The sequence below is a fragment of the Ambystoma mexicanum genome, chromosome 13 (genome assembly GCF_040938575.1).
Source record: "Ambystoma mexicanum isolate Mex_15411 chromosome 13, UKY_AmexF1_1, whole genome shotgun sequence".
Taxonomy (NCBI): Eukaryota; Metazoa; Chordata; class Amphibia; order Caudata; family Ambystomatidae; genus Ambystoma; species Ambystoma mexicanum.
Window position 1 is genome coordinate 408,693,819 of NC_090938.1, and position 15,197 is coordinate 408,709,015.

At 48.4% G+C, this 15,197-nt stretch overlaps 1 protein-coding gene across 2 annotated transcripts in view; it reads right to left on the reverse strand.

The window, feature by feature from the left end:
* The window catches only part of SLC7A8 (solute carrier family 7 member 8), a 140,506-nt gene extending 130,293 nt beyond the window's left edge, over nt 1-10,213 (reverse strand). Inside the window, exons 1-3 of one of the 2 annotated variants that reach the window (XM_069634014.1) lie at nt 10,161-10,213; nt 7,867-8,028; nt 2,179-2,383 (exon numbers count right to left, since the gene is read on the reverse strand). In XM_069634014.1, coding sequence (XP_069490115.1) covers nt 2,179-2,383; nt 7,867-8,026 — 365 coding nt within the window. In that variant the 5' untranslated portion in view covers nt 8,027-8,028; nt 10,161-10,213. Of the gene's footprint in view, nt 1-2,178; nt 2,384-7,866; nt 8,029-9,932 lie in introns of both variants that reach the window. The other variant, XM_069634015.1, reaches the window with a different exon arrangement.
* Nucleotides 10,214-15,197: the final 4,984 nt, after the last annotated feature.

Below are 15,197 nucleotides of genomic sequence, written 5' to 3' on the forward strand. Positions count from 1 at the left end.
GAGAGAGGAAAAGAGAAATGGAAGTGGATAGAAATGCCTCATCTATGACAATCTATCAGCGTGTGGCATCTTGCATAAGGCTGTCCTCCCATGTGAGTACCTGTGTATGGGACAGCAAAGGTGATGCTGTGCCAAGGTAATTCAGTCCTCAGACCAGGGACCAAACAAGACTCGGTAACTTGTTGCAATAGCTGCCTCCATAAACCCAGTTAGTGCGGTTTGTATTGCTCACGTATAAGCAGTGGATCAGACTCAGGGTCCTCTGTGTGCTCAGTGGGTTCATTTGTGACTGTTGAGGGCTGCCCGGTGCTGCTCTGTCAAACAGTGTGTCCAGCACACAGCCATGCACAGAGGCCATTGGTCTTTTCCTCAAAGTGTAGTTCCCAAGTTAATGGCGGCTGCATCTTCCCTTTGAAAAAGCCACAACTTCCTCTTAGGGGCTGCAATCTAGTGCCTAATATTGACTTGGTCTTACCTTCATTGAGACAGGCTGCTGCCCTCGGGAACACTCCTCCCGCCATGTAAAGGCCACTGGTGGACACTGTCGCATTATGAGAGCTTCTAGATCCTGAAAGAATGCCTCTGCAAGATCCCAATGACACCCAAAAGACTAGGGCCGCTATTACATGATGCACCTCTCTGCCTTATATATCCTTGACTGGATTGTAGTGCTAATATACCCCATGAGTGGCAGTTCAGGGAGCTGCTCGCAGCAGACGCCTGAGAACCAACAGGCCCCTGATAGAAGAGTGACCAACAATGACCAGTGGACCAGGCCAAGAGCAGAGAGGGCCTCAAAGCCCTTGAGTTTTGTTTGTTAAAACAACAATGAAGATTGGTCTCAAGTCCTCTTCTAGGAGTGCAAAGAAGGCCACTGTTTCCAGCATTGTTCAGATGCGCGGGAGAGAGCCCAAGAACTGGACACAGCAACCCCTCCTTGAAGTACCCAGATGGGGTACAACCAAACAGGTTTCACAGTAACTGATCTCTAGGACATAGCAAGGACTTTTACCTGGCTGTGGTGTCTTTTCACCTGAATTTTCTTCTTGTGGGTGTCCTGGTAATGAAGGTCATCCGCTTTGAATGCATTGTCAGTCTTTGGGGAGGACTTGTCAGATTGGGAGGGAAGCACACCTTATCACTGGCGCATCTCCAGGTGCAACACCTGCAATGCGTGCTGCACCGTTTCTTTTGGCCCTTTACAACCAAACAACACCTACAAGAATTGTGTCCCTCCTCATATGCCATTTCTCCCTATCTCTAGTCCAATGCAATCGTTTCGGCTCACAGGTGGCGCATCCGGGGAGGGGGTGTAGAATGGCAGTCTTGGGGTACACCTCATGTGAGTTTGGATCTTGAGAGACACACTTGTGACCTTGGGTATGAGAGGTGGACAATTGCATCCTGTAAAGTGGTTGGTCAAGCAGGAGGCGCACCTTACCGGGAGATGGCACGCCTTGCGAGCGGATCTGGGATGCAAGCCCGATGGGTAGTTAATGGTCAAACCACTCGAGGAGCAGAATCCGGGGAAATCCGGGGAAATGCATCCATTCTTGGAGGCACACCACAAGAAGTTTCAAAAATAAGTGTTGCAGCCGGTAAAACGTACCCTTGGCGCCTGCTCCTTATTGCGACTTGGTTGTCTGCATGAGTATGTCCCAAATCACTGTGTGACTGCTCCACAGATATCAAATTGTAAGAGTTTCTTTTGAATTGGGAAAACAAATTACTCTAATGCGCCAACAAGAAGTGCATCAGGAGATGTACACCTCCAGGGGCAGTTTGGAGGTCGCGCCCAGAAAGGGCTGGATCCGGGGTGGTGGGAGGGCCGGCAACATTTCAGATGGAGGTTGGCAGAGTTATAGTCCTGCAAGTTCTGATCTGAAGGCATCACATCCAGAGTTTAAACGGCTAAATCCCATCTTATGGTGGATTTGGGGGAGCATAGACACCGAAGAGGGAGTGTGGGGGGTTTAAACCTTCACGAGGGGCTGGTTTTGAGAATGCACCCCTACAGAGACAGTTTGTCCATCACATCAGGGGAGCCCTCTGTGCGAGTCACTCACATTCAAATTAAAGTCTGGGCCCTTTATAGGTCCCTGAGAAGACGCTGATTTCTAAGTGCAGAAGCTGATTAGAAGAGCAGGCAATTGGAAGAAACAGGCATACAAGACTTACCCTGCCAGCCCCCCAAAGATATCCTTTACGTAAGAGTAGTCCCCTCCAGACTTGGGGATAGTGACACCGAGCTCAGCGTAGCACAGGGCACCCACAGCAGTGATCACCCCTGTCACGATCCAGACGATGAGGGCCAGCCCCACCGACCCAGCATTCTCCAGGACCCCCTTCGGAGACACGAAGATCCCAGAACCAATGATGTTACCTGTAGGGCAGAAGATGACAGGTGAGTAAAATCCGGTGGCAGTGAGAGCTCAGTTCAAAGTTTTATCCTGAAAGTTATTCTATTAACAAATGCGATACACTTCACATAAATAGCTCGCATACAAATACTTCTTTAAATTCTTTGCCATCTGCTAAAAACAGCTTTGATTAACTCCACAACATCTTGTAAAAAATCGTGTCATTAAAATGAATAACCATTGACAAAGTAACATATAAAGATTCATGGCTGGAAGCATGGCATTGTTCCCCTGCAGCTAATCCCATTGTGTTGTGAAGTAACCACAGGGCCACAGTGCATCAGTGCAATACACAGTATAGAGTATAACTGAAAGTGGCATTTCTATCTAGGTCTATCTCTGTGTGAGAAGGTTTGTGAGCATGCATGTGGATGGGTCAGAGCATGTGACGAGCTGCGTGCATGCAGGTGTGTGAGCGCTAATGCATAATCACATGCAGAGGTTTTTGGGCGAACATCCAGGTGTACGATCACACTTTAAGTGTGAGCACTCACCGAGATATGCGTGTGTGTGTTGGTGCACAGGGGTATACAAGCATGTAGAGCATGGGAGCATGTGTGCGGGGCAGATGTCTGCGTGTGTAGGGAGGGGCAGGTGCGAGTGTGCATACAAAAGAAGGTGTACATGTGCGTGTAAGCGCGTAGCACATGCACAGAGATGTGCAAATGAGGATGTGAGTGTGTGCACGAAGAGGTAGGAGAACATGCAGGCTGGGGAGAGCATGCACGGCAGTAGTTTATCTGAGATGCAGAGGTGTTTGCCAGGTGTACACCCACAAGTTCTGTCCGTATGTGTGCATGTGTGGAAAGGTATCTGCACAGGGGTGAGTGGGCACATAGGCACACAGCTCTGTGCTCATGAACGCACTGCTGCATGTGCACAAATGCACCACCACTAAATAGACCTAAGTGTGAATGCAAATACCTCTGTGCAAGCACGCCCCAATGGACCTGCATGCATGAGCATGCTCACATGCAGGGGTGTGTGGTGTTTGTGTGCACATTCACACACCTCTCTAAATGCACACTCCTCTACACGCACAACTCCCAGAACTCCATACACACACACACACACACACTTCCAGAAAGAGAGTGCAAGAGAAAAATACATTGAAATCCCGCTTTAAGTTATACTGCATACTGTAGTGCAGTGACACAATGTGACCCTGTGTTCATTTAGAGCCCGGATGTAGGCGCAGTGGAGCAAAGTCAAACTTCCAGTCATCAATATTTTCTTGTTACTTTATGACATTGGCTCCAGCGAGCCAAAGATTCATTCTAAAATGGTTACTCCGCTTCAAACAAGAGTCAATTTGGGGCCTCGTTTTGGGGAAATGTTTACATAGTGTCCTCCTTTCCTTCAAGATGCTACTGATATCTACTTCAACTATTGTTTTTTTTTTTTTTTTTAAACAAAGACACAGGATACCACTCCTTTAAGGTGTTCATTCAGTCGTCCTCCTTCTGGGGTTTGTAGAATGATTGTTCACCCAGGGCCGTCACGAGGCTGGTGCAGGGGTAAGGGGGCCAACGGCCCCAGGCCTCGCTCTCCACAGGGGCCTCCCACTGAGCTTCAACCAGTGCTATTGTAACAGGTGAAAGATACTCCTCAGAAGGGCGGCTGCTGCCATTTCAAAGCGAATAAACAGTGTAGTCTAAACGCTCTCATTTCTCGCACAGACCTACTTAGCAGTGTTTACTTTTCACCTGTCACATTGGTGTCTCCCTAGCCCCCCCCCCCCACCTCCTATCCCTATGCAGTTTTGTTCTTTCCGCATGAACGTGCACACATCTAATCAAGGGGGTGTTAGCAGAAAGGGGGAAACCACTGATTCATATTTTCAATGAGTAATGCAGCTTGCACAGGGGGAGCCATAAAATGAACACACAATGTACACCCTCTTTTTAAGATTACGTATGCCTGTCACTTAAAAATGCATGGCACGATGAAAGATGAAATGCCGAGGGTATATGTTGTTGCTATGTCTGGCTCAAGAATCTGCTTAGCCAATGTATTTGTATGTATTTGTTATTTTCACATTTATAAGGTGCACTGAGCCGAAGTGCATCAAGGCGCTGGTTGCACAGATACAAAGTCTGAACAGGGTTGGCAACAGGTCAGTCTTTTATGTGCAAAGAGCAAAGTCTGGCAGTGCTTCCTGAATGTCCGGTAGGGTTGTTCTGATCTTAGAGTAGGGGCAGCGTGTTCCAGTAGTTGCAGGTTGTGTAGAGACCTACTCAAGATATGGTCTGAGCTCCCGCAGGCAGTCATGGAAGAAAGGGCCTTTATATGTGTCACCTGTGAGCTGCGTGAAGGTGCCATCACCTTGCTACCAGTGCACTCAAAATCCAGTTTCATTCAGCTTCAGACATGCCATTATAATATCAAATTAACACATATCTCAAGAAAGCAAAGAAACGCCTGGTTACGACTTTTAAACAGGCATGTATGAAGTTGAATGCGAGTCACAGAACTCACACTTAAAGTGACACAAATGTAACACTCGGACAACGTTCCCACCTTTGCTTGGATTGATTGATGTTAACATTTAAGCTTTTATAATAATCCATTACTTATGTACCACTTTCGCCAAAGTAGTTTGCATAAAGCGCTCATTCAAAATTATTATCTGGCAACTGAAATGAATACATTTTGGCGACCTCCGGAGAATAAAAGGTTGAGTAGACCTTTCTAGGATTCAAACCGGTTACTTGCAGATTATACATAGATTCCAGCAGTGAGCGCTTAACCCACTGAGCTATCTTACCAGCTAATTCTCCTTCAATGTGCAAACCACAGCATTTGTTAATGCATTGGCTCTGGGACCATTTCTTGTAATATAACAGTGCTTAGAGCGGGAGGAATGTGCCCTGGGCCGCTACTAAACTTGATAATAGTAGTCTTATATTTGTTTTATAAAAGCAATGGAAGGAACCGTAGATGCTGGTGTGTAAATATTCTGAAATATGTTTCTTTTGAACTGCACGGTTGATTAAACTGCATACCGGTCACAACTGGACAGCTCAGCAAGGTAAAAGCTCAACTCTAACATGTGCCAGTCTGAGCTTTCCAAGTTCATATTTCAGCAGGGCTGAATCGGCCCTTTATCCTTCCGAGGTTGATGCATCAAGTACTATAACATTTGGTAGTAATAACCGCAATGTTTGCAGGGCTTGGGAGCAGCCATGAAGCGTTATACATACAAATATGACATAATGACCAGTATACCTAGATAGGCCACAGTGGCAGCAAACCATGAAGTATGTCTGAACAAAATGAAAGGCCTCAGAAACATAAAACACTCTAAATAAAAAGCTGTGCTTCTGGGGCATCCTGTCTGCCAGGCCTATACACAGAAACAGTACTCTCCAGCTGCACCTTTTCAAACATAGCATTTGAGGAAAAAGATAAAACACATGTAGAATAAAAAAGGCTTTTGGCAGGCGGTACTGTGATGGAACTGTCATACTGCAGTTCACATTAGCAGTGCTGTGCACAGAGTGCTGGTGACTAGGGTGCACCTGGTAGGATCATGGTTCATATCCCTAGATACTGTTGAGCGACCACGATATGATCTTTGCAAGATTTTCAGAATGTGTAGTCTCCAGATTTACCCTACAAATCATGTGGTTGTTAGTGCAATTGACTAACAGCGAGATTTGAGTTCAGCCCAGCAGCACCCAGAAACCTCTTCAGCATATCTATGCCCGCCACATATAAACTCAATGGTGGATCATTTGCGTCTCCCATTGGCGGGGCCGCTGACGCAGTTTAAAAAATCGGAAGGGGGCCTCGCCACTTTTTTTGCCCCAGGCCTCACCAAAACCTGGGAAAGGCTGGATTCATCGACCTGCAAACAGCATGCCAGAGGGCTTGAGCCTTGGGACTTAGGTCAATTGCGTGTACACGACACATCACTGAAACCGCGCGCGCACCTTCTCACACAGGCGCAGACGGTACCACTCGAGTCTTCATTTGCCCGCTAAAAGTCAGGCCTCTGCGAAGGGTGTTTAATAACCACAGACATTTTGCACCCTCCTTACAGCTGTTTGTTGGGAGACAGTGAATGTGGTTGGAGATTAATTGAGCTCAACGTGGGGCTCATGTTATTTATTTATTTATTTATTTATTTTAAGTTGTGTGCCGCGCCACATGCCCGTAGGCCTCAGGGCTCATGTTATGCAATTATAAGGAAGAAGCCAGGGAAACCACCAAGTGAAATGTGCATAAGGAAACATATTCTCCATTGTAATTATGCGCCACGCAGCTCCCTACCCAATCAAAGTGCTTCAGCTATTTGGCACTGGTTTCACCCTTCCCATTCCGTATATTAAACATCGTTTGTGTGATACGCTATGCGCTTCAAGGATACAAAACTACATCATAGCAAACTGCTTGTGATCCTAAAAAGCCCACTGGCCACTTGCCCACTGCTCTTTTGCAGTTGAAACCCCTAAACGACACCAAATCTGCGCAGGTTTTCTGGTAACACGTGCAGGCAGGTTTTCCCAGCTGTAGGCACGGGCCCTTGCATATCTTTTGCCGGCCCTAGCCCGCGTGATGAGATAGCACACTTGTCTGGGGGCTGAGCACGCAAGAGCCGCTGTCCCAGGCATCTGCCAGGAAGCACCCTGTACGCCAAGGGACAGCTGACGGTGCACCCATAGGTGGTCGCGGTCGGCGGATTGCTCGCGTCTGCCCAGTCACATGCCCAGAGCTTTCACTTCCTTCAAATACTGCCCGAGCCGCAAAATGCGGCAAAGCAGCGGATGCGCCAAGACTGATGAGCTGGCACTTGGAAGCAGGCAGGAGGGGGGACTTCTCTTAATAAATGATCGGAAAAAACCGCCCACCTATGTTTGCGTGATGAGCGCTGCTATTGTAAGGAGAAGTTCTACTGCACCAGATTGTGGGCCATAGAAACCCTGTAGGCGGGACAGCTTGAAGGGCGGTGCAGTAACGGCAGGAGGTGACAGCCCCTCTCCGCCACCAGGGCATGGAGGGGCAGGAATGAGCCAGAGTCCTACACAGAGAGGGGCACTCCTATCATATCATATGGGGATGCTAATTCTAGTCTCGGGAGGATAGCACAGCGCAACGTGCTTGCCTTGGGAGCAACACAGGTTCGATCCTCTGGGCATGAAGAGCGTTATAAAAATAACCTATCATATCATATCATGTAACTTTTGTCTCCCTTGGCACATTAGTGCCTGCTATCACTGACCTGTCACCACCCAAAGGCCTGGAGACGGGGCCGCAGGAAGGTGGTGATTTGGCTTCATAGTGTTGGCTGACAATTGGTCCTGGTGTAGACATCTGTCCAGAGCTAAGTGTTTGGGGAGAAGACTGGTCTCCAGGAAAGATACCCGAGCTAACTCCATCAGGTAATTCTGTTGCAGTCACAACTCAATCTAGAAACCAACAAAGATTCTGCCAGACAACTCACCAACAATGATGCCGCAGGCGCTCACCAGGCCGATCTCCTTCTTCAAGGCCACGCCGCCCCCACCCGCAGCGCTCGAACCCGAGGCTGAAGCAGTGTCCGTGCCCGATCCATCACCTTGGGTCTTCTCTCCAGTGCTCCTGAGCCTGGCGCCCTCCTCCATCCCTGGGTGGAAAGAAAACAAAGAGGACAGTAGTATCAAGTTAGGGCCAGCAGAGAGACACCTGGGGGTGAAATGACAGAAGGCGTCACTGACATGTCAACACCACCTTAAGAGAGAACAAACAAACGATAAGGGAGAGAAGACGAGGGGGTGCCATCATTTCAACAATCCCGCGGTCAAAGCTAGAACCGTCAAGAGTTCAGTGAGAAGGGCACAACCATTTCCACAACACCCTCCCAGGTGACATCCAGAACCAACTGAGATCTCAGGCGAGGGACTATCACCTCAAATCCAGAAATAACAAAGAGCAGAGAAGGGGACAGGAAGCATTGTAACTCCAATAACCGTCCCACCCCACCCCACCCGGATGAAAACAAAAGGGAACGGAGAGTATTGTGGCGGCAACAACAACCCCTTACCACCCTCTAACCCCACACCCACAAGCCCGCCCCAGCAAGCAGCAGAGACTTGAAAAAAATTGTGGCAGAACCATAGGCTTGAGTGGTGCAGCAGGAACCATTGTCACCTCAACAACTCCTCAGATCAGAATCAACACCTAGGCAGGGGGAAAAGTGTGCGCTGTGCTCTCAACACTCCATAAAGTCAGCAAGGGACCGAAAAACAAGAAAGCGACCATTGAAGGTGTCAGGATTGCGGGTTCAGAATCAGGTCCAAGGCCAAGAGAGAGACAGGGGAGGGAGGCCAGGCAAGCCGCACCCAGAGCCGCTGGATCAGAACCTGAACCCCATGGGGACTGCCGCATGAAGTGGCTTGGGAGGACACGAGAGCCTGCTCCAGTGCACTATGCCCAGCCCCCTGGCAGCCAATGCTCAGCGGCTACAGCGTAACATCGGGTATACCCATGGGTCAGACACAGACGGCGCCAGGCTGTCCCATGACCAACACCTGCCACCCCTGGCACGGATCCTTGGCAGGATGGATTATCCGCAGGCTCAATGCGCGTGCCCGGTCCACTCTCCTCCCCCATCACCTCCCTAATGGAGACTCACTCTGCTTACGGATCCTCAAAACCATCAAGAGGCTTTCTAATATATCGGACACCAGAAGGACCTAACCCTCCCTGGATTGCAGAGTCAGTCCAGGGACAACAACAACACAGTCCTTATCTGAATGCTGGTGCCTGGAACAGGAGCGCACAGCCAGTACTTGGGCAATTCTACAGTACCTAGACAATATAACATGTAACTGTAGAATTTAGGCTATGGTGACCCCCCAAAACTCTTAGTGGACTTCCATGAAGAGAACACTCTGCATCAGAGGTGGGCGCTACTTGCAGTTCAGGGCCCTCTCTCTCACGGAGTCACCGTCTCTGGGATAAACCACTTGCACTCAAAGAGGACACTGAGAGTCGCCTCTTCTGGCTACCATGTTGCCACGGGTGAGCTGTGAGCTGCTCCACGGTGGGGAATCACAACACGCTTCCTTACTCAGTTGGGTGGCTTAAGGGGCGGCCTGAATGAAATATCTCACACCTTAGCGACAGAGCCCGTGCATGGAGGGCAAAGGCGTACATGGGGGGAGTGTACAGTGCTTGTAGGATATCACCCATATGTGGACGATATAAGGGGCACTATCGGATAAGACAGGTTCCCTGTGGTAGTTTATTTTATTAATAATGTGATACAGTTTATAATTAAATTTGACACATGATTACAAATTATTTAGAATGTGGTAGCATAAAAGCCTTCTAACCTAGTATAGACACCCTGCTTGGGTGACACAGGCAACGCTGGGTCAACATATATATGCTTGGCCAATACACCCCTAACCTAGGTGACAAGTAGCCCCTATTCACTTTCTGGAATATGTAACGGATACGTGGCCAAAGTCGCCCATATCTGGCCCATCCTGCCCGCACCTGGCGGTTGGTTCCAGCCCATCCTACCTGCAGGGCGATGCTCCGCTTCCTCCCCGAGCACCTGCGATGGACGGTAGCGGGGCTGCCTCCCAGCGATGCCGGTCGCCTCACGGAGCCCTGCGTACCATCTCCCAGCCTCTCTCCAGCTGGTCTGAGGGTCCTCCCCTCCCCCCGATGATGGTCTCGCCCGCCTCAGGCCCCTGCAGCCACCCTGAAGGCGTCCCCGTGCGCCCACTGCCCCCGTCCCTTGTTTACCGGCTGCGATTTCCCAATCTCCCTGAGCTGCGTTTAGAGCCGAGCACTGGCTGTGCCCGTACAAGCAAGGGTTTAGGGTTTTATTTACTCCGCAGACTCCTCCCTCCGCCCCGCCCCGCCCCCCCTTAGCAATTTTCAGCGTATTCAGCAGGATGTCTTCCTCCGCAAGCCTTCCATCCTCTTCCCCTTTTCCCGACAGGTTTGGAGCAGCTCTTCCCGGCCGTCACAATAACAAGTGCAGTAGAGCGACAAAGGCCACACCCGCCCTACAACAAGACCAACTGTAGGTGCACCCTACTGACGCAGGTACCCTCCAATGATATACTCTACTACCTATGCACGCACGGACGAGAATATGAAAAACAGCTAATGGGCACTGGGCGCATGCACACTACAGCTAGACAACCTCACACTACACACACAATACACAAGCCAATGGCCTCTGCATACATACCCAGCACACTAGGGTCCTCTTAAGACCGCACGTACCCTACAAAAAGATCCACTGCGGACACGCACTCCCCACAATGATACACTATCAACCCACAGACCCAACGATAACAATCATACCTGATGCTCTACAAATACACACATTGGTAACAGGATCCCTGACAGACTGTGGGTGCATACACCCTACGCTCCACTACGGATACTTCGGATATATATGCCATATAATAGAATCCTTTGCAAAGTATACATACACCCTACAACAAAGATCCAGTCAAATACAGGCTCCCTACAAAACACTCTACTGATGCACGGCTCAAACAGTCTGGATAATACCCAACAGGCTCCAGCTACAGGCACCCTTCAATAGAGTGCTCTGCAGGCAACCGATGCAAACACCCCGCCTACAGCAAGAGCCATTACATGCGCACGCACTGCAATAATGCACCACCACTGCACATGCCAAAAGTAAAGCTAACATCCAATGAGCTCTGGGTACATCACAATCCACCACAAACACACCGACACTACAAAAATACACAACCAATGCACATGCCAAAAGTAAAGATAACATCCAGTGAGCTCTGGGTACACACACCCTAGAACAGAGGCCTCTGCAGAGTACAGATGCATACACTCTACACCACAATCCACCACACACACACCGACACTACAATAATGCACCACCAATGCTCATGCCAAAAATAAAGGCAATATACAGTGAGCTCTGGGTACACACACCCTAGGACTGAGGCCTCTGCAGAGTACAGATGCATACACTCTACATCACAATCCACCACAACCACACTGACACTACAATAATGCACCACCACTGCTCATGCCAAAAATAAAGGCAATATACAGTGAGCTCACCCTAGGACTGAGGCCTCTGCAGAGTACAGATGCATACACTCTACATCACAATCCACCACACACACGCCGACACTACAATAATGCACCACCAATGCTCATGCCAAAAATAAAGGCAATATACAGTGAGCTCTGGGTACACACACCCTAGGACTGAGGCCTCTGCAGAGTACACATGCATACACTCTACATCACAATCCACCACAAACACACCGACACTACAATAATGCACCACCAATGCTCATGCCAAAAATAAAGGCAATATATACTGTGAGCTCTGGGTACACACACCCTAGGACTGAGGCCTCTGCAGAGTACAGATGCATACATTCTACATCACAATCCACCACAAACACACCAACACTACAATAATGCACCACCAATGCTCATGCCAAAAATAAAGTCAATATACAATGGGCTCTGGGCACACACACCCTAGGACAGAGTCCTCTGCAGAGTACAGATGCATACACTCTACATCACAATCCACCACAAACACACCGACACTACAAAAATACACAACCAATGCACATGCCAAAAGTAAAGATAACATCCAATGAGCTCTGGGTACATCACAATCCACCACAAACACACCAACACTACAAACATACACAACCAATGCACATGCCAAAAGTAAAGATAACATCCAATGAGCTCTGGATACACACACCCTAGGACAGAGGCCTCTGCAGAGCACAGATGCATACACTCTACATCACAATCCACCACACACACGCCGACACTACAATAATGCACCACCAATGCTCATGCCAAAAATAAAGGCAATATACAGTGAGCTCTGGGTACACACACCCTAGGACTGAGGCCTCTGCAGAGTACAGATGCATACACTCTACATCACAATCCACCACAAACACACCGACACTACAATAATGCACCACCAATGCTCATGCTAAAAATAAAGGCAATATACAATGGGCTCTGGGCACACACACCCTAGGACAGAGTCCTCTGCAGGCAACAGATGTAAATACCCTACAGCAACATCCATTAATGACGCACACACTGCAATAATACACCACCAACGCACCTGCTAAAAGTAAAGATGATATCCAATGAACTCTGGGTACACACATCTCTGTAGAATACAGATGCATACACTCTACATCAAAATCCACCACAAAGACTGCTACACTACAATAATATACCATACACTGCACATGCCAAAAATAAAGATAATATCCAATTAACTCTGGATACACACAACTTAGGACAGAGGCCTCTCCAGAGTACAGATGCATACACTGTACATCAAAATCCACCACAAACACTGCTACACGTCAATAACGCACCACCAATGCACATGCCAAAAATAAAAGGTCAAATCCAATGATCTCCGGGTACTGTGACGAATTCAGGGTATTCTCCCCTTCTCCCCTTTGAGGCTGGAGAGGTGAACCTGCTCAGCCAAATCCTCCCTAGGGGGTTGAGAAAGCGGGACCACACTGAGAGTGACTCCCCTTTAGGGGACATTGACTCCCATTCCCATGGGGAACTCCCTATACACAAGGTATGATCTGCCTACATGGGAATAAGAAATATTGGCAATACAACTATGTGCATGACAACATGTGGCAAACAATGTGCCCCCTCTCATAACAGGAGCAAGAATAAGGGGCCTACAAACATTGAGTAGAGGAGGAGGAACTCAACAACAAGGCAAGACTCAGATGTGAGAACGTCTGCGAGGGGAGGTCCGGCACAGAACAGCAGCGTAGGCTGCAGCAAGAAAGGAAACGGATGCCTGGGGGAGACGCTGTCCAACCCAGCACAGCAACATGCAAGGACTTAGAAGCAAAGGCTGAGCAAAGCGAACCGTACCTGAAGGCGCAACCACACAGAGGACGTGGTGGGCCCAGTTCCCGCAAACCGACACTGAAACCAGGAACCGAGGCAGGAGTGAGTTCTATGCTTCCATCGAGAGAGCAGAAAGGCGAGGGAACGCAGAAACGAGTGGAATCCAAAAATTGCTCTTGTCCAGTCAGGAAGAGCAGTAAGCCGTGGAGAAAGCCACTGCTGCAGAAGACACACACCCTCACTGGAGCAGACACAGCAACGCTGAAGATACACGGGTTGCGCAAATCGGAGGGAATTGGAGAGAGGAAAGAGTGAGTGGGGAAGAAGGAAAGATTGTCCTAACCATATACCGGGGTCACAGAGGCCCAGAGAGAGGGAGAAGGAACGAGAGAAGGAGAAGAGTTACGGCAGTCAGAGAAACCGAAATAAGATAAACCTCCAGAAGGGTCATAGAAACCCACAAAAGCTAAGAGAGGCACAAGAAGAGAGGGGTTACCGATACCCCAGCGAGCTAACAGAGTCACTGGGACAGAGAGACCCAAGGGAGCCAGAAGGGCCCAATAAACAAAGCGAAGAACAGATACAAGGGTAGCATGCAGGCACCCAGTACAAGAACCAAGTGGGGAGAGACCCACACAAGTGGTGGATCGGGATAAGGAAATATCCTGACATCTAAAGAAATGTGTACATTTTGCTTTTGTTGGAACTTTAGACTTTTTATTGTTGAACTTTGGGAAACTTTAAGGAAATTTTGATATACTGACAAGAACTATTTTCTTTGAGAAGACCTGTTACTTACTTTTAACCATTGGATTCTGATCCATGACCTGGGACCAGGGGTGAAGTCCTAAAAAAAAAAGTGGGGGTACTCATTAACATACGCGATGGGATGTGACATCGACAGAAATTAGTATATCAAGGTGAAATGTGCACATTTCATTAAATTGGCTTTGCATAACCATCCAAATTGTACCGGACGAATGACATTTGCTTTTCATAAAATCAACACACACAAAACCAGGAGAGGATATTTTCGTCTAATATTGTTTTTGAAAACATTAAAAGGTGTTCATGTTTTAAACTCCAAGAACCAATACAAATGTTTTCCCTGCAACCTGCATTACCGAAATCGGACATTTCCCCTTTAGTTTGTTATTTTTTATCAGGTTATACAGTGCAGTGGGGAAGTGTCCGGCCAGCAAACCTGACGACTGCTGTTTGATCGCATTGGTCGGTTTAATTCATAAATTCAAAGAGGACAGTCAATATTTCATAATTTTGCTTGGGGGCGGAGTCCACCCTCTGAAAAAAGTGGGTGGACGCCATCCACCCGTGTGTATCCTCGACTTGAGCCCTGCCTGGGACAATGAGAGACACCTTTGGAGAGAACCAAGAGTGCACGGCACTTCGCCTACATTCTTTAACATTTTACTAAGTGGTAGGGGCAGTTTAGTGAATAGGTTTGGAATGAGGACTACTTTGGCTTTTGGACTATTGACGAGAACCTTAATTTAGTTTGATAGGAAGGGAACTCCCCTTTAGCGAAAGGGTTAGGGAGGTGTTTTTTTTAAATTTAAATTAAAACGATGTACAAATATGTCCTTTGGTCCGAGGTCTTCTGGCTTGCCACGTATAGTGTCACAACCTAACACAGGGTTGGCCCATGTCATAGAGTCCACTGTTTCGACACCCAGAGTAACACCTTAGATGGTGCTGGCCCACTCCTGCCAGACATTTTGGACTGCAGAACCCTGGTTGGCCAAAGACATGTGGCCACCCTAATGTTAATGGAAGCAGGCTGGCCAGCACTTTCCACCTCGTGACTTCTGAAGCCATCTTACCCATTCGGAGGAATGTAGAGGGGAATAACTATCAGATATTTAATCCCTATGATTACTGGAT